We start from the raw sequence: 22,224 nt of genomic DNA on the forward strand, positions 1-22,224 counted from the left end.
TGGAGACCCCTTTACTCCTTGCAAAAGCTCAGACGATTTTTCTGAAGGGCTGCTTCTCCCCATGGTTGGAGATGTCTGTGGCACCATGATTGTCAACAGTGGAAGTATGTAAGCCCTTCTCCTTCATCGCTCCATCTTGCCTTACTGCTGTGTCCATATTCCCATGCAACATTCCATTCATGGACCAGAGTCGGCTTACAGTGGTAGCTCATCTCTCTGTGTACGTCTTTATTTGCTGAGGTTTGATGAGAGGGAAGCATCTGATAAACAGGATGAAGAGAGACCCATTTCTCCATGTTCACCTCAGATGTAGGAAGCTTTGCATGTATTGAACTTTGTCCACCAACCATCTGAAATGTGTGATTTATGTCTTTTGTTTTCTCTCTGCATTGTGTGTGCATTGTGCTGTGTGTGTCTTAGAAATAAGCCCCTCATCAGCAGTGGCAGGTGGGTACCGCATGCTCCTTCCTTCCTCTGCCTGCCTGAATGCCTATGCTCTTGTATTTTAAGCCAACTTCAGATATAGGCTTGCCTGCGCCCTTCCCTAATATGTTCTCTATAGTGGATTTCAAAGGGGTGTGGCCTGACCAGCTAGATAACGAGCATGTAGAATACAATGGCTTTCACAGACACTTAGGGAATTTGTTTAGGGAGCTCAGAGGAAGTAAATTCTCTCTGCTGCCCTATAATAAGCATCTAGTGGGTCATCACTAACAAGGATGAGCCTTCTGCTATATCTGTACATAGTGATGCAATTGACAGGACCCCAGCCCAGGGGCCAAATGGATTACTACATGACTATTTCTAGGGTCATATTTTTTCTCCTATGAATGTTTTTGGGTTTGTTTTCCTTTACCAGTACCAAGAAGGATGTCTACTTAGTATTTTCCGTGATGTCAATATCTGTTATTTACAACATATTTCTTAGTTTCTTAAAGCCATATCACAGATGATTAGGACAAGATACTGTCTCCACTACTACTCCTAATAGGACCAAGGATTGTGGGTAATACCAAAATGTACACAGTGGAGGAATAAGTGCTAGATGAGGCCCAGGCCCAAATACTTTAACGTGTACCAGAGTGTTTATCCAGAGAATAATCAAGAGAGACAAAGATACCTTCACCCACATCCTCAAACATTTGGATGACAGTGTGCCTGGTGCCCAGCTCTGCATCCAGCGGAGAAAGCCTGGCAGCTCTACTTACCTGAGACATGTCTATCTCAGTCTTATGGAAAATGATAACACTTGTATTTTCTACAGTCAATCTATACAGCTGTGGATTCATTGCTATCAAAAACATACCCTGTGAGACATTGAGGGTCATGAGTTCTTGTCCCTTAGTCCTGATACCACTAAACAAGAAAGGGGGAAATTAGAGTGCTGTCCAGTCTATGGTCTCCATCCACTTCTTTCACTAACAAAGTTGCACAAGTTGAAAAAATATAGCCATGAGAAGGGCCTAGAAATGATGACCAGATGACTTGAGAACTTGCCTTCTTGTCCTATCCTGCTGTCAACAGGGATGAGCTGTGTCGTTTATAAATATCACTCTTGTCCTCATATATCCTTTCTTCTGAGCTCCAATTGGAATAAGAAGATGGAGAGGTAAAAGCATAAATAAGAGAGAGGAGAAAAAAGCTAGCTTGATGACTCATGTATCTTCTCTTAGAAGCACACTAATGACACTAGCTAGGGGCTGCACCTTTATGACCTCCTTTAGCCTAAGTGACATCTGATAGATTCCATATCCAAATATAGTCATGCCGATGGCTAGAAACATAATAACCTTGGAAGACATAATTCAGTTCATAGTACAGACATAGATTCAGATCTAAATTCAGCCTCAGTGAGGCTGTTGGGATTTTTGTGGCTGTCTCAAAATGCTGATGAGAGGATTAGATAAGGGCATCTCTAATCAGTGTAGATCTGTGACTTTGAGAGCACCTGAAGCCTGAAGGCCTCAGATTACTGAGATGAACTTGGAATGATCATGAATTATCAGTAGGGCAAAATTCACCAAATAACTACAAGTACTCATCATTTTCTCTAGATGCTGAATGCTATGATTCTTTCCTGTCTTCCAATACTTACTGTTAATCGGCTCATATGTACTGCCAGAATTACTGACCTGAAGGACATTTCCCTTGCTTTCCTCCCAAATCTGCCATGCCCTTTAACTGCCACACTCTCTGAGCTTCTAGATCACCTGGTCTTACTTCATCTCGGTGGATCCACCTGCAGCATCCATTCCTGAAGGAAGGCTTCCCTACACTCTTGGCAGATCAGCATACCCCACCATTGCACACCTGTCACATCCTGAGTTTTCCGTTGTGTCCACACAGTATAGGCTACCGTTCACTCCACAAGTATGCATTCAGTACCCTCCTCGAGCACAGGCACTTGAGGTTCTCAGAGATAAACACATAGTCGGGATACAACAGGTAGCTTCCCTGATTCTGTAGCCTTTACCTTCAAGTTCAATTTTTCTTTCAATTTTTTTGACCAAAGTCTTCCCCCGTCCCCTTAATCCTACAAAAGCCATGGACATAGGAACCATGTCTAGCTATAGATCTATGGTCTGCCTTGAAGGTCCACACTTCGTAGCTGGTCAAGAAAAGTTGGTGGAAGAATATAACAAGATCAAAAGGCTGTATCTGTGATGCCAAAAGTTCAGCTACCAGAAACTGAGATGTGGTTAGTTGAGTCAGGGGTGTGTCTCAGAGGGTCTTTATGTTCAGCTTGTCTGGTTCCTTGAATAGGTGCTTTGGAAAGTTCTGTCGATGAGCTTGAGATTCTTTTTCCCGTGATGGTGCTTTGGGTAAGATATCCTCTGTGATCTCCACATAAGGCTCACTCTGATGCAAGGGCTGAGGGACATAGATCCATCCCTAGAGAAAATTGAACGTGTCTGATTGGCCCACCCTTTCTGCTAGCCACAATGCTTTTCCTGCCTTCAATGGCCCATAAGTATACCTAATTATAGCCATAATAGACTAGGATGTACAAGAGCACTACGCTGGGTCTCTTTATGGTTCTCTCACAGACTGAGCCTATAAAGTATGTGCTAAATGTCTCCTTATCTGATTTCACATGTGTGGCAATTGAGAGCTGAGGCAGGTAACGCAAATCACATTGGCTTCTAAGCAGCTGAACTGTGACTTGAGTCAGGCGTTTTAATTCCAGGGCCTCCGCGCTTGAGTTCTACGTTAGCGCAGCCCATGGAGGATGCTTGCAGCCAATTGGTATGGAACCGCAAACCAGTTGTCCTCTTGGGCCATCTTCCCTACCAGATTCTCCCTTTTCTAATCACCTGCCCTAAAACCAACTCTTTCGAAGGACAACTTTCACTCCTACAACCTGTATATTGAGACTTTCCAGACATGTGTGCAAAGCCTAAGTACGTATTTGTGTCACTTCTCACGAGCTATGTGTGGTCTCTATCTGGCATTTGACGATCTCCCTTGACTCTGCCTCTGTGGTCCCAACACTTAATGCTTATCTTCATACACTATTATATTTCTGCATGAAAAAGCAATAAACAAACAAACAAACAAAAGAATGGGATAGAAGCAAGTTTTTAAAAAGTAAAAACAAAACAAAACAAAAAATGCAAGATTATGGAAACAGTGGTTGGGAGAGGAGACTCAAAGCAGAAAATGACTGGAAAATGCGAACAAACATAGGCAGTTGATGATCATCCTTGTCAGCGGTTGAGGACAATGTGCAGTGCTTCTTTGTCATCACACCAGTCACCTTCCTGTCACAAAGCCACACAAACAGATCTTCAGGCTCAGGCAACTCAGATAGCACATTACATCACCCACCCTGCTTAGACCCAGGCACCCTCAGAGCTTGGGAAAAGAGCAGGGTGCTGAGAAGAAACTAGACACGGTGTCAGGGAGCACGGAGATCAGCATGACAGACATGCTGCGGTGCGATTGGCTCCTCAGACGTCAGCAAAGTACAGGGGCAGAAGGAGATTGGTAGCTTGCTTGCCTTCAGTTCTGTGTCTCTGTTTTGAATCTGAGAAGTAACAGGAATACAAGACCTTTTTCAAAGGACAGTGTCTTGCTTGGGGTTTCTATTGGGTAGACAGCATATAAATGTATAAAGGAAGCCTGGGTTTGGCTTACAGTTCAGTGGTTTAGCCCATTGTCATCGTGGCAGAAAGTATGGTGGCACACAGGCAGACAAGGTGCCAGAGAGGTAGCTGGGAGCTTTACATCCTCACCAGCAGGCAGCAGGAAGAGAGAGTGATACTGGGCCTGGCTTGAGTACTTGAAAGCTCAGAGCCTAATCCAGTGACATACTTCTTCCAACAAGGCCACATCTCCTAATTGTGGGATTCCCTGTGAGTCTGTGGAGGTCATTTTCATTCAAACCACCACAAAGCATTAGAGATGGTGGCCGACCTCCTAAGTGATAGAAAAGCAGTGTGCTTCTTGCAAGTCATCAGCTTTATGACCAGAGACAGTCATTTGGAAGTCCACCTGCAGCCTGGGCCCCTTCGAGTCTTGTCAATCCGATGTATAGCGGGGAGCAGCCAGCCTCAGTGCAAGTCTCTTACTTTCCAGCAGTGTGTGAACCTACTCTGCCTCCTCTGGGCCATGAGCAAGAGGCCCCGTCCCTCTGTCCTTAGAGTGTGAAGGAGGACGTTTGGGTCCTGACTGCATCCAGTGCTGCAGTGTGATGTGCTTAATGTGACATAAACACAAACATTACTGGAACTTGCAGGAGAGAGGGAGAGCGAATGCACACCAAGTCAACAGAGAGCAGGATGGTGGAGAGAGAAAGCCAGATTTCTCACACATCATCTGTGGATTTGTATGAACACAATAGTTAGAGTAAGAGTTAAGTATCAGGCAGAGGGACAATTTACTGGAATTTTGTTAAGGCAACACCTGGCCTCTAGGATTTTTCCTCAGGAGAAGCATCAGTAATACCCTCACAGCAATTATGACTATAGTCCTCTAGAACTTCCTGGAGGCCCAGTGACCAAACTTCTGGTTTCTTTTTAATGACTCTTTAATGGCTGGCATAAATCTGCAGACTGGATTTCTAAACTCAAGTTTCTTCAAGTGACTCTGGCAGTAACTACCTCCTGTCCAAGCCACTCAGCAACACTTGTGGACAAAGCACTCAGTGCCTGACAAAATGTCCCTGCTTCACACTGTGCCCCACACAAGGCCCCTGCCCTCACACTGTGACCCACACAATACCCCTGCCCTCACACTGTGCCCCACACAATGCCCCTGCCCTCATACCATGCCCCACACAATGCCCCTGCTTCACAGTGTGCCCCATACAATGTCCCTGTTCTCATACTATGCCATACACAATGCCCCTGCCTTCCCATTGTGCCCCACACAATACCCCTGTTCTTACATTATGCCCCACACAATGCCCCTGCCTTCACACCATGCCCCACACAATACCCCTGTTCTCACATTATGCCCCACACAATGCCCCTGCCTTCACACTGTGCCCCACACAATGCCCTTGCCTTCACACTGTGCCCCACACAATGCCCCTGCTTCACACTGTGCCCCATACAATGCCCCTGCTTCACACTGTGCCCCATACAATGTCCATGTTCTCACACCATGCCCCATACAATGCCCCTGCCTTCACACCGTGCCCCACACAATACCCCTGTTCTCACATTATGCCCCACACAAGGCCCCTGCCTTCACACTGTGCCCCACACAATGCCCCTGTTCTCACACCATGCCCCACACAATGCCCCTGCCTTCCCACTGTGCCCCACACAATGCCCCTGCCTTCACACCATGTCCTACACAATGCCCCTGCTTCATACTGTGCCCCACACAATGCCCTGTTCTTACACCCTGCCCCCCACAATGCCCCGGCCCTCACACTGTGCCCCACACAATGCCCCTGCCCTCACACTGTGCCCCACACAATGTCCTTGCCCTCACACTGTGCCCCACACAATGCCCCCGCCTTCACATCATGCACCACACAACCCCCCTGATTCAATGACTCTGCCTTCTTTTGGCCAACTCAACACTGTTTCTGTCTTCTCTTTTTCTTATCAAAGTGTCCTGAACAGCCACTCTCTCTCTCTAGTCATGTGGCTCCAGGGATATTAGGAAAAATAAGCACAAAGGATCCAAGGCTTGTCTCCAGCGTGTATCCAAGGACCATGTCCTGCTAGGATTTGCAGCCTTTACTTACTCCAGCCCTATTTACCTTGGTTTCTCAAGATCTTTCTCCTTCAAAACACCCAGATTCTTCTCATTCCAGATTCCCCACCCCTGCTCTTCCTGCTCCACCCTCTGCCTTCCAAGTCTGAGTCTTAGGATCACCAGGGGATGACTTCCTTCTTACCTCTACACCTTGTCATCTCCTGGCTCCTCTACACAAGCCTCATAGGTCAGTGGCATAGCAGTGGGAGCTGCAAAGGCCACCCATGGCTTCAAGCATCCTAGGGCTGCACTTCTAAGCATGCATTCTACTCTCTTGGGGAGTCCTAAAAATGCAAATTTGTGAGCCTTAATCTAGAACCACTTAATCAAATCTTGATGAATGTCCCTGGGAATGTGACTTGTAAGCAAGTTATTTAATGAATCTTATGCCCCTGGAAGAGTGGTAGGCACAGAGAGAGTCTTACTTATGTGTCTGTACCTTTAAGGCTCTTGAAAGCTGAGCTATAACCCACTTATTTCCTACATCCCTAACAGAAACAGCTACTAGTGCCTCCTCCAAGGGGTCCCCTCCAATTCAGTGTGTGCACTGCTTTCCAGCTGCACACCCTCAGACTAGAACCCTCAACCTCATTTTGACTTCTTTTCCTGTGAACCAAGGAGCCTTGGACCAAGGGCTTCAGGGCCCCTCACCCCACAGGCTTACCGTGTTCATAAACTACACGATACATCTGACCAGGGTGATCGGCTTCCCACTGGTTTCCTTCTCTTCAGTAGTCCCTCCCACCTGGCTTGTCACAAACCCCGAAGAGACTTTGTCATTTTAGTGGTTGGAAATTCCTTCCTACTGGAAAAGCTTGCCACCCAGGCTGTGTATATTTAGAGACCAGGCTGCCTTACAGCCTTGCTATTTTCCTAAGTACTCACAAGCCTGGGTTCTATGTGCCCCAGATGCCATCAACTAAGCCTATGGTCAGGATGCTTCTCTCAATGTATCTGTCTATTCATTCATTTGGTGAACAAAGTTTCTATTAGTGGCTACTGTGTGGTAATAATTACACCAAGATGAGGAAGAGGAGGGACAGATTCTAACATCGTATAAACAGATAGAGGCCATTATAGTAAAAGCTAAGTTCTGCACTTGGGGAATGAAAAAGTTCTCCGTGTCAGCCACACACGGCCTTAGGAACCTAAGAATCCATTGCCACGGAGTCCTTATGATTTCTATTTCATAAGAGGAGCCTGGAGCTCAGAGAATGTAAATGGTGTGACAGAAGTCCCCCAGGTAGGCATTCTACCAGGCAAGGAGCAACACCGGGCTTTATCCCATGTTTCTTTCTAGTCCATGTATCTTCCATGTCTTCCAGCATGTTGGAGGGTCACACACACACACACACACACACACACACACACACACACACACAAGCGTTTGCCCTCTTTTCTGCCTGATAAAGTCACACTTAACCTTCAAGTGTGTGAGCTAGAGCAGCCCATTTGCAGAGAGCATTTCAGAGCCTCACTCAAGAGCCAATCCCTCATCCTTAGGTCCCTGTAGTGCCGTGCCCTTAGGCTTGTATTCTGTTTGTATTTGTTTCTGCACTTAGAGGATGCAGTACCATGTCTTGCAATGGTCGTTGCCCAGCAAATGTTTGTTGAATTAGTAAATAAATCTTCCAGTCAATGGGGGCATCAGTTATAGTCTCCATTCATTTAAAACCCTTCGCCAACCAAAGGGCAGCCAGATACTCGAAAGGACACTTAGTTCTTTCCCTGCAGGGAAGGCACACCACTATTTCTCTGATTTTCCCTTGCATTCTTGCGATCCATATGGCCGGATTCTAATTTGAAATGTAGCCCCCTCCCACCGTGTGTTCCTTCTGCAGAAGGCTGCATCAAACATTCCAATTCACTCTCTAGGAAGACATCCTTGCAAACACATCAAAAACTGCACATATCTGCCCATTTCCTGCTGATAACGTATATGATTTTTTTTTTTATTTTACAAATCCACAGCTTAAATCCAGGTGGGAGAGAATGAGTCAGAGAGAAATACCATTGCTTTTGGCTGATGACAGCAGCATAATCATTTATATTTTTCCCAACCTGCAAAATGTCAACATATTAGGGGGGGGGAATGCAGACATTTCACATTTCATTCCTGACGAGGTTCCTTGTCACTGGCTTGCACCCCACCTCCTTTCTGTGAATCATTGACATCTGGCTATTAGCCTAAGCATTTAGAATTTAACACTGAGCACCCCGGGTGTGCTGATGTCAGCATAGGCACACAGCTTAGAAGGAAGTCTTTCCTCTCTCAGGTTTGTAATGTGCTTACTGACTTGAATTAACTCCTGATGCTAACTTGCTAAGCTGTTGTCTTTTGTAGGGAGCACAGAACAGGGTGTGGAAAGAGAACAAAACAAAGATGGCTGCTGGTTTTGTCTCGTATCCGCCTGTCATAGTTTACTGAAAAACCTGCTTAATCTCACTTGTAAAACAACACGGTGCCACGTTACCCACTGTAATTAAAGACAATGGTGAGAATGCTCTTTGAAGAGGAATAGGCCTTCATCAGCCAGCCCTGCTGAAAATAGGTTTATGTTTCACCAACAAGTGCAGCGCACACATCCTCTAATTAGATTTCCCTGCTCCTCTTTTAATCACCCCGAACATCATTATCCTTTTGGTTCCTCATTAGGAAGGTCGTGCGGTTCACAATCGCACTCATAAACCCATCCAGATTTCAGAGCAAAACTGTAGCTCCTTAGATTTCAGATACTGCCTTGATCTCCTGTGTTAGCAACAAGTTCAACTCAACTTGCCTGTGGGGTTTGTTTCTCTGTGTGTGTGTTTGTGTGTGTGTGTGTGTGTGTGTGTGTGTGTGTGTGTGTGTGTGTTTAATGTGTTCAGCCCTCCCAAGTGTCATTTTAATAGAATTATAGCTACTTGTTCTACTGTTACTGATGAAAAGATGCCATATTTTTATCATAATTTGCAAAGAGAAGGGGAAGCCATCAGTATATCCCAATACCATCATCATAGGTAACACACCCCACTGCACATTCTTTAAAATCTCTTACAAGGCAGATGTAGGGGGGTCAGGTTTCTTTCTGGGGACTTTGGTAAATCTGAACACTTCATTACCTGCTGCCAGTCTTGGCGGATGTGGGCCACCTTTGCAGCAGCGCACATCTAGTCTATATTTGGTCAGCATTGTGGCCCAGTTCTAATTTTAGCAACATGGCTAAGTTCCAATAGAGACCAGTAATCAAATTTAATTCTTGGTAGTCCAGTATTTACTCATTTTAACTCAACAATCTCTCAAAGGTAGAACTTGTTTTTATTTATGTATTTATTTTTGTTGATTTGTTTGTCTGTTTATGTGTCACCTTTGGCTGAGCTTCAAGTCTGCATATGCCCTAACTCACCAAGCCATATAAAATATGCCAATGGACCTTTCTATAATTTTGTCATTTCTATAATCTGTCTCCTTGTCATTATTTCCCTAGTTTCTTTTTGTGTGTATAAGTATATACGTGTGTGTGTGTGTGTATGTGTGTGTGTGTGTGTGTGTGTGTGTGTGTGTGTGTGTATTGGCAATACTTGGATCTAACCCAAGGCTTTGTACATTCTAGACAAGCATGCTAACACCAGAGCTACAGCCTTAGCCCTTTCTTTTCTTGCGTATGCTGAAAACTAACTTCTGTTTATCAGCATATCTGTCCCCCAGGTGTAGTGTCAGTCATAGTTTGTTTTGTGCCTTTGCATTCTCATTTCAGCTTTGATTTTTCAAAGATGTTCAACTTCAGGCATGAAGAAAGCAATTAATTTTTAGCATTCAAAAGGGTAAAGGAGGAGGGGATGGAACAATGGGAAAGGGCATAATTACACATCCTCACTGTCAGTTTATCCCTGAGACGGATATTTAATGAAGCTTGGTATTTGTAGCAGCTATTCCCATTGAACTGAGCCATTGTTAACTGTAAACAGAGATGATTCCGTAAAGGCAGATTTGGCCCAAGGGAAGAATTGGGCTTCTCTAGGCAAGTCTTCGGGATGGCTGCTCTTCATTAGAAAGCTTTCTTTCACCTTTGGACAGCAGCCTCCCTGGGATTCTACAAAAAGGATGGAGTCACCAGCCATAGCCAAGGTGGCTTGTAGTTGAAAGTTGACAGTCTTTGAGAAGCTGGCGTTTTCCATAGATAGGGACTTCATTATTTACAGCAGGGTCCCCACACAGCACCACCCAAGTCCTGATCACCTTGCCTGCACTCATCCTTTATGTATACTTATCAATTAAAGACTAACGCAACTAGTCCCCAGGGCAACCCTACAAGGTAAAGAAACCACACCTCTCCCTGTTTTATACAATAAAAACTCCCACTTTGGAGAACTTGGCTGTTTTCATAGAGGTCTTCCTGCTGGTGAGGAACAGAAGAAAAAACCAAGTTTAGTTCTGTCTTTCTGCCTGACTACTTATACTACTACCCAACAAACTGGCTTCTCCTGGTGTATAAAGGGCTTGGGGTTATTTGTCATGAATGGATTTCTCCCCAGAATCTGTGAGGGCCTGGGGGAAAAAGAAGGAAAGAGGTGTACTTGTGTATATCTGTACCACCAGCTCTGAGGTGGGAGAAGAAAACACAAGGTCAAGGACTGCCTGGGCTACAGAAGGACTGCAGTGTCAACCCAGGTGTCTTAGGGTTTCTAAGGCTATGATGAAACACCATGACCAACTTGGAGAGCAAAGGGTTTATTTGGCTTACATTTCTATATCACTGTTCACCATTAAAGGAAATCAGGACAAGAACTCAAACAGGGCAAGAACCTGTAGGCAGAAGCTACAGAGGTCATAGAGGACTACTGCTTACCTGCTTGCTCTCCATGGCTTGTTCAGCCTATTTTCTTAGAGAATCCTGTACTACCAGCCAGGGGTGGCACCACCCAGAATAAGTCAGGCCCTTCCCTATCAATCACCAATTAAGAAAATGCCTTGCCGGCTTGCTAACAACCTGATTTTATGGAGACATTTTCTTAACTGAGGTTCCTTCCTCTCAGATGACTTTAACTTGTGTCAAATTGACATGAAACTAGCCAGCACACCAGACAACTCAGTGAGCTCCTGTCTTAACAGTATTTAAAACAAAAAGACAGAAAGTTGCATTTGGGGCTGTATCCGTGGCAGCGGGGTTGACTGACATATACAAAGCCCTTGCTTTAATCCCCACTGTTAGAAGAAAAAAAGGTGGACAGACAGGGAGGATATATATATATATATAAGCGACTAGAATACAGGTTCTTTGAAAGTAGAGTCTGTGGCTGTCTTTGGGGAAAACAAACAAAACCAAAAGCGTGGCATAGCGGACATTTAGTATATACTGTGACCTGTCTGAGGCTGGCCTGAGACTCATATCCTTCTCTGTATTGGCTTTCTGCCCTTGGACTTGGCTGCAAAGCTTGGTTGTGGGTCCTCACCCTTTACCCTTGGTGCTCAGCATCCTCTGAATCCCTCATAGCCAGTGGCCTCTTGCATCAGTGGTCACTCTGACCATTAAACTCCTTCATCTGTACCAAAATTTCACTCCAAGTCCATCATACATGTGAAAAATGTGAATAAGATGGCACTCAGCTCAGCAAAGATCTAGAACAGTCTTAGGGATGAACCCACCAACCCAGAGCAGCAGTTACCTCAAGGCCAGGATTACAGTATCTTAGGAAGTGTCTTAACCGCTCGAATCCTGCTCCCTCCATATACTTACTTTAGTTTGCAACAAGAAAGCACCAAATACCTCATCTCAAGCCACATTGATAGCGAGCGAGGCAGCTTCAGGATGTAAAGGTAAATTGGTCAGACTCCAAACATAAGAGGATGACTTATATTGTGAGCTTTCAATGACTTTAGCTCAAAGCATATTTAGACCTCACCTGTCAACAAGGTAGAGGATCAGGGAGGCAGAATGCCCTGGACACCTTTCCTGAAGTCCTGCTTGAGAGCCCTGCTACCAGTATTTCTGTGGATCTGTTTCTTAGTCCACCCTGTAGTCCCAACTTCTGGGTCCTGAAGAAGCCAGGACATAAGCAAAGGTTTCTGACTCTGGAGCCATGTATGTGGAACTTTTGTGCCACCACCATTGATCTCGGGGTGAGGGGATTTCTTTCAGCTTCCTGAAGCATGATGTTCCTCCACAGATTCACTGAGTTTATGTGCATGTATAAAAGCCAACTCCATTTTAAGGTACAAAGATGAGCTCCCACACATCACAAGTGCACAAGTTGGTTAAACAAGATCACTCCATCCTTTCCCATATTCTGGCACAGTGAAACAGTTGCCTAAGTCAGCAAACGGATTTTTGGCATATGGGAGGAGCCCTGAGGGAGCCACCCAATTCATTCTCAGTCAAGCAGGGTTACTGTAAGGACACAATTTAAGAAGAAGCTCTCTGCATGAGTAATATTTTGTCTCACAGTCCTCCAACATAGAGGTACATGGATGTGAGCCATTGCCTTCTTGCTCTGCACAAAGCCACAGAGCCATCATGTAGAGCACCATTTTTGCTATTTGGACCAGCGGCCAAATCGCAAATGTTTCCAGGATTTGTATAAGAAAAAAAAATGATCCTTTTAATCTGTATCATGGTGGATTAGATTAATTACTGGTCTGCAATACCCACTTTTCATTGACTGATTAACCAAGGTGCTTTGGGAGTAAATTAGGATATCACCTGATACACCAAGCAGGTGCTTGTCTTGCTTGTTAAATAGAAAAGCAACTCCCTGGAGCTGCATAGAAATTGGGGCCAAAAATGGAGTGCCGTGTAAGGTCTAAGGATGTTTCTGAGACTCTTGCTGTCTTAGGAGGGACTGGTCAATCAGTGCGACCAAAAGCCACACGGTGACACTTTGCAGTCCCTACTGAAGGCTGGCTGGCTACTTACCAGCTGTCCCTCCTTCCACCAGAGGCGCAGTCTCTATAGACTCAGAGAGCAGGAGTGGAGCCTCATAGCCCATCACATAGCCCTATTTGCAGATGGGCGACCTAATGCTCAGAGAGGGAGCCACTCTGTTAGGAAACAGCCCATGTATATAATCTAGTTCCCAGTCCATTGCCCCCATCACCCTATGGCACCGGGGTCTCTGGAACACATGAAGAGCGAAGAAAGGATGTCAGAACCAAGACACAGACTTTGTGCGCAGTGACCGGTTCTAGTTCAATTCTAGGCGGACATGTTGTGTTATCCTAGGAAAGGTGTTCTCTGCTCTGTGCCTCAGTTTATCAGTTTATGAATTGGAAATGATGATAGGGGATATATTCTTGGTTTTGTTCTTATGTTAAAGGAATTTAAATACGCTCAGCCTTTAAAGTCATGCTTGCCCTGTACAGAATGTAATAAAGCCCACCCTCTCTATTATCTTCAGCACATCAAGCAACCAAAGGACTTACTAAGTCATCCACATGGTTTCCATGCTGGAATATTCAAAGGAGAAGGAACATGCTTGTAACCCTCTATGCAATGAAGCCCAAGCATCTCACTCACAACCTGAGAAGCACGCATTTCTCTTCAGGGTTCCACCTCCTTCTGTTTCCATCTCTTACTCTCTTAAGGTTTTCTTCAACTAGAGCCACCTTCTTCATGACATGTTCACATAAAGGCTTAACTCTACCCACTGCCTTGCACAGGAAATACCATTTTCTTGAGAGTGGACCATGCATTTCAATTGTTTCTCAAGTTAAAATCAACACAGCAAATGAGCTGAACACCAGTATACATATATTTACACGTATGAGTGCATATAAATTGTCTAATATATATAGTTTCATTTCATATATAATCCAGTATCCTTTTTGTTTTGCTTTGTTTTGTTTCTCGAGACAGGGTTTCTCTGTGCAGCCTTGCCTGTCCTGAACTCACTTTGTAGACCAGGTTGGCTTTGAACTCATGAAGATCCACCTGCCTCTGCCTACTGTGTGCTAGGATTACAAGCGTTTGCCACCACCCTCGGCCATGATCAAGTTTAATCAAGTATACTTTCAAACAAAAGTATATTGAGTCCTGCATTTGTAGATTCAAGCAACTGCACATTGAATGTTGTATGTTTAGACTGAAGTATTGCTTAGTAGTGAAGCAGTTGACTAGCATACGAAAAGACCAATCCCCAAGACATGAGCAAAAGAAAGAAGAAGAGGAAGAACAATAGGAAGAGGAGGAAGATGATAATGATGATGATGACGATAATGAGAAGATGGGAGAAACTACTATCTGTATTGTAGAAATACAGCCTCCTTTTCTCACTGTTATTTTGCAAGCAGTGTAACAGTTATTTACGTACAGTTGCATGACAAAATAATCTAGGACTGATTTAAAGTATACATGAGCGTTCATGCAAGGTCTTTTAAAGCACTTTGCATTTTATATCTGATCGTTGATCATCTGCAGATGTTGGTATATGTAGTTCCTTCTAGAACAGGATCCTGAAGATGCTGAGACACAGTTGTGTATTGTAGAGACACCAGCTTAGAAAAGCCTGTAAAGAAACACACAAGCCTCACAAGTCTGCATTGTTTAAATCATTAAAAACGTATTTAGCTGGATTAGGTGAATTGCAGGTTTGAGGTCAGCTCACACTATGCTGAAAGACGCTGTACACCCCTAGTCCATCTCTGACACAATGTGAAAATTGCACTGATCTTCAACTTGAATATTTTCAGACTTATTACATTATGCAGGCAAATACAATTAATGAGGACGTGAGTTGACATTACTAGAGGCCCCAGAATCAGGCCAATTTTTGCAAACATTTTTGACCTCTGTGGATTCCATAGCACTATGATAGTCTGGCCCTTCCTGATGTATGTGCATACTCCATAGTAAAAGTTCAGAACAGAGCAAACCAAATTTTAAGCTATCATCAAATATTTGTTGCATCTTAGCCTATAAGATCATTGCCTACATTGTAAGTCAAGGGGAAATATACCTGTTTTGAAATCCTTGAGGGAGTAATAGACATATTCCATGGCTAAATAAAAGTCTGGACATCCCTAAGAACAAATCCAAATCTACCCTTTCCTAAGCAAGGCCATGGCATGGGTTGATAGACACATCAATGACTTGGTTCTGGTCCAAGCAGATCCTCAGCTTTTTAAAAAGCTCTTTCCTGCCAGGATATTTTGCTTCCCAAAGAGGCATTGAAGACCTAGCTTGAGTCATTGGTAGAAAAGGTATGCTGTCTGTCTATTTACCCATCCCTTTGTCTCTTGTCCTGTGGAGGCATCTCTCTGTGGCTTTCAATCCTTTGATGATGTGCGGTGTTGCTCTTCCTGCAGTCTATTTGCTTGTGAGCTGATGATAAGGGTCTTCCTTACAACTCTAAGTGTTTGAAAATGAACCTCATGGAAAAGCCCAAGAGACAGGCAGGGTTCTGCATCTGCCCAGGTGCGCTTGGACCTAAAAGAGTGGGGATAAGCCCAGTTGGCAGTTTATCTTTCTGAAGCAAGGTAAAGGAGCGTTACTCATGCCTCTGGGACTTTATTTTTTTATGAAATGTGCCTTGACTCTGTAGGGCCAGAGAAAGGAGGGAAGGAAGAAAGAAAACAGGAGAGAATTCCTTCAAGCTGAGCCATCCGTAGGCTGATAGTTGTTCTTGGGATGCAGAGGTGTAATACACACACACACACACACACACACACACACACACACACACACACACACAGAGGATAACGCCTCTGTATAACTCTTACTCACAAAATATCTCGATTCTTTTCTCCTCCAAGCTTGGTTCTCACCTCTGGGGACCCTCTCCTTCATGCCCTGCCTCTCTACTTCCTGATCACCCCTGTCTGTACCAGAGCCCATTTCCATGGGGAAAGGATAGTTACAGTCACTGAAGGGGTCACCTGACTTTAGCTTAGTGGAGAGGCCTGTCTGTTGCCCTGACCTTGGACCTGTGTGCCTAATTGACTATCATCGGCTCACTCTCCTCAAACTTTCAGGGAAGGTGAAAGTAGTCATGAAAAAACCATAAACTCCCCTTGTAGGGTTCCATCTTCCAACTGGGCATTTTCTGACTCTCTAAACCTAGAAGGGTCAGTGGGGGAGGGAGGAGACTCAGGGTCCTGCCACAGCCAAGCATGACTCGCATTTGCTTGTCAGGGGTGACTATGGTCCACAGTAGGCTACGTGCTAATCAATCTGTCTCTCTTTCCCCTTCACAGGGCCTGGAGCAGTCATTGACGGTGTAAACTCGGCCTCTAGAGCACTGGCTTGTCTCTGGCTCTCAGGGACCTTCTTTGCCCACTTCTTCATCAAGTTTTGATAAGAAACCATAGGTCCTCTGAGCATCGCCTGCTTCTCCATGTTACAGACTTTAATCTACACTGCGGAGGGCAAACCAGTTTGGGCTTCTTTTCCTTTATTTTTGTTCTCCTTGATTTTTTTTTTTTTTGGTTTGTTTTCTGGGATTTTTCAGTTTTATTTGATTTTTTTTTTTTAGTTTGAATGCGTGGGGTTGGGGGTTGGGGTGGGCAGGGTTCTACCAAGGGTAGGATAACCATTCATTGGTGTGCCCCAAAATGGAATCTGTTCCTGCTACCTTGGCCTTCCTTTATTCTACTTCTCTTCTTGCCACCATTAACACACACACACACACACACACACACACACGCACGCACGCACGCACGCACGCACGCACGCACACACATACACATACACAAAATTGGGCAAAAAGAATATGTCCCATGCCAAGCGCCCTGATGGTACGACTTGACTCGCAATGTAGTATACAGTAAGAGTTGCATCTACGTGTCTTATGTCCTTTGTCTCTTAAGCTTTCAAGCATTTTCCCAGTTACAATGTGGACATCCTTGTCCCTCGCTTACCATCACCTACCCCAGTAGGCTTCACACCTTTTCTTTCTAGGAAGATGCCTCACTACATCCCTAGATGTGCATATCCCACACATCCGTATGTAAATTTTCCCCATTTTCTCTGGCCATTGTGCTCTATTCATATCTTCCACTAACTCTAAGAATTACAGGCTAAGACTATGCATGCAACCCAAAATTAGAAATTTAGAAATCAAGTAACCAAACTAGGGAAGTATATTTAGGGTAGTACTTCCCTCAAAATGCTGTTGCAGCTCATAGAAAAGTGTTCAATAGCTGGCTAATTATTTTATCAAGCTATCAAAGCAATCATGCCATTATCCAGTTAATTGATTTATCTCTCCATCTAGTTCTACCCACCTGTCTTTCTCTCTCATAATCTATTTACTCTATTTATCTAACCGTTCTTTCTCTTTCTCTTCCCACCACTCACTATCAATTCACTACTGTATTCATCTCTAATCACATTGTGTCTGTGCCACTGTCTCCATTTCTCCACGACCACCAACACACGTTGCCATCTTCAGCACACTGCCTAGCAACTTCTTATGTGAAAGCCAGCGATCTCACGGGCTAGCTACACAGAAGAGCAATTTCTTAAGCCACGGATTCTTAGGACTGTGGTAACCCATCCACCCAAATTAGACATTGTGAACAGTGAACAGATGGACCAAAGTAGCAATCTAAAGATCAGTCACTCATGATTCACTGAGAGATAGTTTCCCGAACCACCTTCTCAGGAGGCAGATCGGGCCCGGAGAAACCTTGATGATGCTGCATTTCTCCTTGAACAGCTGGGAAATTAAGGAACCATCCCCGTGCTTCTCTCAGCCTTTCAAGAAAAGGGCACATCAGGAACTTGGAGGCACTTCTTCGTGGCTGGCTTTCATTTGCAGAAAGTACCTGACGAAAACCACATATCTGTCCTTTCTATGTAAAGACCGCAGTCCATCCACCAAAGTGTCATAGAATACTTTAGTAAAGCATCGCCCTTCGGCTCCAGTTGTGATTTGAATTGTTTGAAAATTATCCAGCAAAGGGCTGATGGAGGCCAATTATGTGGCGTGTGTGTTGACAACTCTGGTATTTGTTTCAGAAAGCTCTTCTGAGCTGAGGGCACTTGAGCTACTGACTTAATTTCCAAGCACTTGATTAACACAACATGGCAAACAGAGAGGCAAAATGTAAGTAATACTCTTTCCCAGGCTATTTCTCTAGTTGGCTTTGGGGATGAATGTCCCCAAATGCTTGCACTCAAAGCAGGGCTAGTGTATGAGTAAGATCAGAGTCAACCTCTCAGCGTTGTCTCTTGCGAAAAGAAGAACTCCACCAACAACGGAGCCTGCAGTTCGAGCGAACAGCATTAAAGATCACAAAGGGCTCTCTGCAGGAACTGGCTTTCTCAGAGCTTGAGAAGGAGGACCAGCAGTGACATTCTCACAGGCATGTCCTCCTGCCTCCTTCAGGGACCCTTTTCAGGTCCACCTCTGAAAACTAATGACTATGACCTCCATAACAGTTCAGGTCCCTTAAAGCTTGGCTGATCACTTGTCCCAGTAGAACTGTCCACTCTGTGCCACTATGGACACATAAATACAATACCCACAGCAGATCCATATATACCTGTGTATGCATATTCACATATATACAAATGCAGGCTTCTTTGGCATACACAAGCTCAGCACTGTCATAAGAGAGAGAGCTGGTGTGAGCAAAATTAATACTCTTCTTGCCAGCTGTAAACAGACATCTGCATTTCCTAGTGAGCTGCCAAGAATGAGATGCTGGGAGCATAAATGATGTGCCAAAACCAGTCTATTTATTCCAACTTCCAGAGGCAATCAGGAGCAGGCACAAAGTCAGAATTACAGGTCGGATATATGAATTTCAGATCTGTCACCACACTCAGCACCTGGGATTGGGTTGGTGTCAAGCCTCGTATGAGACATAAAGATGGCCGTTGAGTTTTCTTCTAATACTACATTTGTTACTTTGGAGAAAAGGAAATGTGGATGCCAGGGAGACTGAAAAGTATTGGGTGATGGGCTGCTTGAAATGGACAAGCTGTCAGTGCTCCTCATCACCTCAGTCAGGCAAATCATCAGAACCCCATTGAGTATGGACTCAATGGTCATCAGGCATCTCTGCTCCACCTACTTTTACTGGATACAACAAGTTCCTCTGGTGGCTACCAGTTTTATCCAAACATCAGAAGGAAATCTGTGTTCCGGTCATTCCTCCTCTGTCTGGGAATTAAGTAAATCAAGTAGAAATGACTCAAGACAAGTGGGTACCAGATATCAAAATGACTTCTTCACAGCAAATATGCTCCAGCTCCTGTTATCTGAGTGACTTGGATGAGGATGGCTCCATGGGATGGGAGCTGATCTCCAACACTTTGAAGCAAATACAAGAGCAGCTGCCTACTAAAAAACAACATGCACTCGTACCTAGGCCTTTCCAGCCTTATGCTTGGAGGGTGTATGGATCAGTCCAACTAGACAAGTTCACTCAGCTTACCAAGAGTGGGTGTGAGTGAGGGATAAGATTAAGAAAAAAGAATCACATGAGTCTACGTAGCTGGTAGAACGTTGTGGATTTTCTGATATGAAATACTGTGGTCTATCAAGAGAATAGGTAAAAGGAATTAAGCAAAGGTAGCCATACGAAAACCTTTCCCCTCCCCCAAAACAACGCCAATTTGTCCTTCCACCAAAGTAATGCCAATGAAAGTGCTAGTGTTATGGCTCTGGCCACGCGTGGTTTTTGAGTAGTTTAATGTCAAGTGCCTGATACAGTCATCTGCAAGTTTAATCAAGGGTGTTTGGATTTTTCTTTCTTGTTCTCATTGGAAAGAGTTGAGATGTAGGGGTTAGTTGTCAAAACATACACAGCTCTGACACAGATAGCTAGGTTTATGGCTCTTCTGCTGTGGGATACAGCTGTGTGCATTTCGACGGAAGGAAAGGGACATCTGTGTGTCACCAAGATGGCTCGGCCTGTGTCCTCACACTGCTTCAGACTGTTGTTCACAGGTTTGGCAGCTAGTTCTCAAAATCTGGTCCTACGTTTGGTCTGGGTCTCTAGGATCCTCACAGCTGAGGCTCAGCTTTAAGGATTCTTTTCTGCATCCACGTGTCCTTAGCAAAGAGGAAAAGCAAATTCTACCTGCGGTTGGTAAAAATCAAAAGAGCAGAACCCCGCCCGCCCAAAGTGGACAGTTCATCCCAGAGAGTTTATCACAGCCACGGGAAGAGGGAGGAATGGTTGGAACACTGATGTTTTCATTGATGCTTCCAGGACCAAAGGATACCTGTTCTTAGTAGCCTATATGGCTTTTATCACCCTAGTGGGGAGCAATAGCATACAAAGTTTTGAGGGAGTATCTGCCCACAGTTTAATCTTGAGTTTTCACCAGGATAGAAAAAAAATGGTTTGACAATACCCAGAGCCACTGCCCCCCCCCAACACACATTTTGGATCTATTCTTATTGGAATTAGAAGAAGCAGCATTATTCTTATTTCTAATTTGTCCAGACAAAGTGTATTTTTCTCCAACAGCAAAGATATTTGGGTTTTATTTGGCATAAGCTTATTCCTAGAAATCCTCATGTCCAATTACTTCCCTCCTTATTATCCAGAGCTTGGCTCTCTTTCTTTAGAGACAAATACGTTTGAGTAGCTGCAAAGCACCTCACAGGTGTTCAAGCAGGAGGGCAATGCCGCACAGGATGCCATATGATGAGATCTCCCAATGACCACACAAAAAAAGCAAACAAATAAAAATGCCAGGCTCATTTCCCTCGTTTCTCTCTTAAGAGAAGAGAAGTAAATGGAAGGAAGAATAAATAGATTTGCAATTAAAAATGTGGCAAAAAGATAAAGCTAAACTGGTGCAATTTAGCCTTCAGGTGCAGAATATAGAGCCCAAACGAATGCAGAATGGACTTAGTTAGATGCAAATGCCTTCATAGTGAAAGTAGTCAGCTAAACCCAGTCTCCAACTTTTCGAAAGAGACTTCCTGCACCCCCTCCCCTGAGTGGCACACTTTTAAGGCACATGGTTGTCCCAAACCACTAGGTGGAGAAAGAAAGATTAGGATCATCCTCCTGGGTCTCCATCCTAGGTTATTTGGCAAAGTATAAGAATCCCAATAATAACAATGGTGAGTAATAATAGCTGCCCTTGTGTTAGTGAAAAGGAACATTTTTAATCATTCAGAAACTTTCGTGACATGTAAAGTGCAATTGTGAGGAATGTGTGGGTGTACGAAAATGTATCTGTCAAGTTCAGAGTCCTCTAGATTAAAAAAACTTATATGATTATCAATGGTGCCGTTAATAGCTGTGTTGGACAATGGGTGTGCCCATTTTCACAATTATTCTTAAAACAAATCTATGTTCAGATGCTTTAAAATTTTATTACATTATACAAGAATATGACTTTGTCAGCCTTTAAAACTTCTTTTTTTTTTCCTTTTGCTTATTTTTTCCTTCAAAAATCAATGACAACTTGATTTCTGTCAATCATTGTATTGAGGGTGAATATACTACCTGAATTTTGTGCATGTTACATTGTAGTTGTAACCTTTTTCTAATTCAGGATGAATACAAGATGGTTGTGATTGTGCAGTGTATCAATAAAGTTTGAAGAAATTTGTAACTTTTAGGGGACTCTTCATTAAGATGTCCCTTAGAGATCCAGCAATGGAAAAGAATGAAGCTATTATGAGTTTTAGACTTTGAGGAGTCAGTGTGACCAGAAATAAGCAATGCTCCACCTTCCTCACTCCCTCTCTCTTTCTCCTGTTCTTTCTTCCCTTACATGCACGCGCGCGCGCACACACACACACACACACACACACACACACACACACACACAGTACTCTATCACTTTTATGTCTAGCAAACATTTATACCATTTACAAACACCAAAACATTCAACTCAAGCCCCACGTCTCAATTGTATATTGACACTGGCTAAATGGAAATCACAAGTTTTCTAAAACAATGAGTAGGTTCCTCTCAGCTTCACCATTTTTTCCTTCATAGTCCCTGCTATATCCTTCCACTGAACTATGCACCTTTTGTTAAGGACAATAGTGATGATGTGCACTCATTCTTGAGTGGAGGTGCCGCTAGATTCTTCATCACTCAGAGCCTAAATTGTCACA

General features: G+C 44.1%; 1 protein-coding gene across 6 annotated transcripts in view; it reads left to right on the forward strand.

The window, feature by feature from the left end:
• OPCML (opioid binding protein/cell adhesion molecule like) overlaps window positions 1-21,717 on the forward strand; it is a 1,121,617-nt gene extending 1,099,900 nt beyond the window's left edge. For 4 of the 6 annotated variants that reach the window (XM_084781321.1, XM_084781323.1, XM_084781319.1 and 1 more), the window contains 2 exons: window positions 421-447; window positions 16,382-21,717. In XM_084781321.1, coding sequence (XP_084637447.1) covers window positions 421-447; window positions 16,382-16,482 — 128 coding nt within the window. In that variant the 3' untranslated portion in view covers window positions 16,483-21,717. The remainder of the gene's footprint in view (window positions 1-420; window positions 448-16,381) is intronic. The other 2 variants (XM_084781324.1, XM_084781322.1) reach the window with 1 other exon arrangement.
• The last annotated feature ends 507 nt before the right edge of the window (window positions 21,718-22,224 follow it).

Source organism: Acomys minous (assembly GCF_964271855.1).
Source record: "Acomys minous genome assembly, chromosome: 5".
NCBI lineage: Eukaryota > Metazoa > Chordata > Mammalia > Rodentia > Muridae > Acomys > Acomys minous.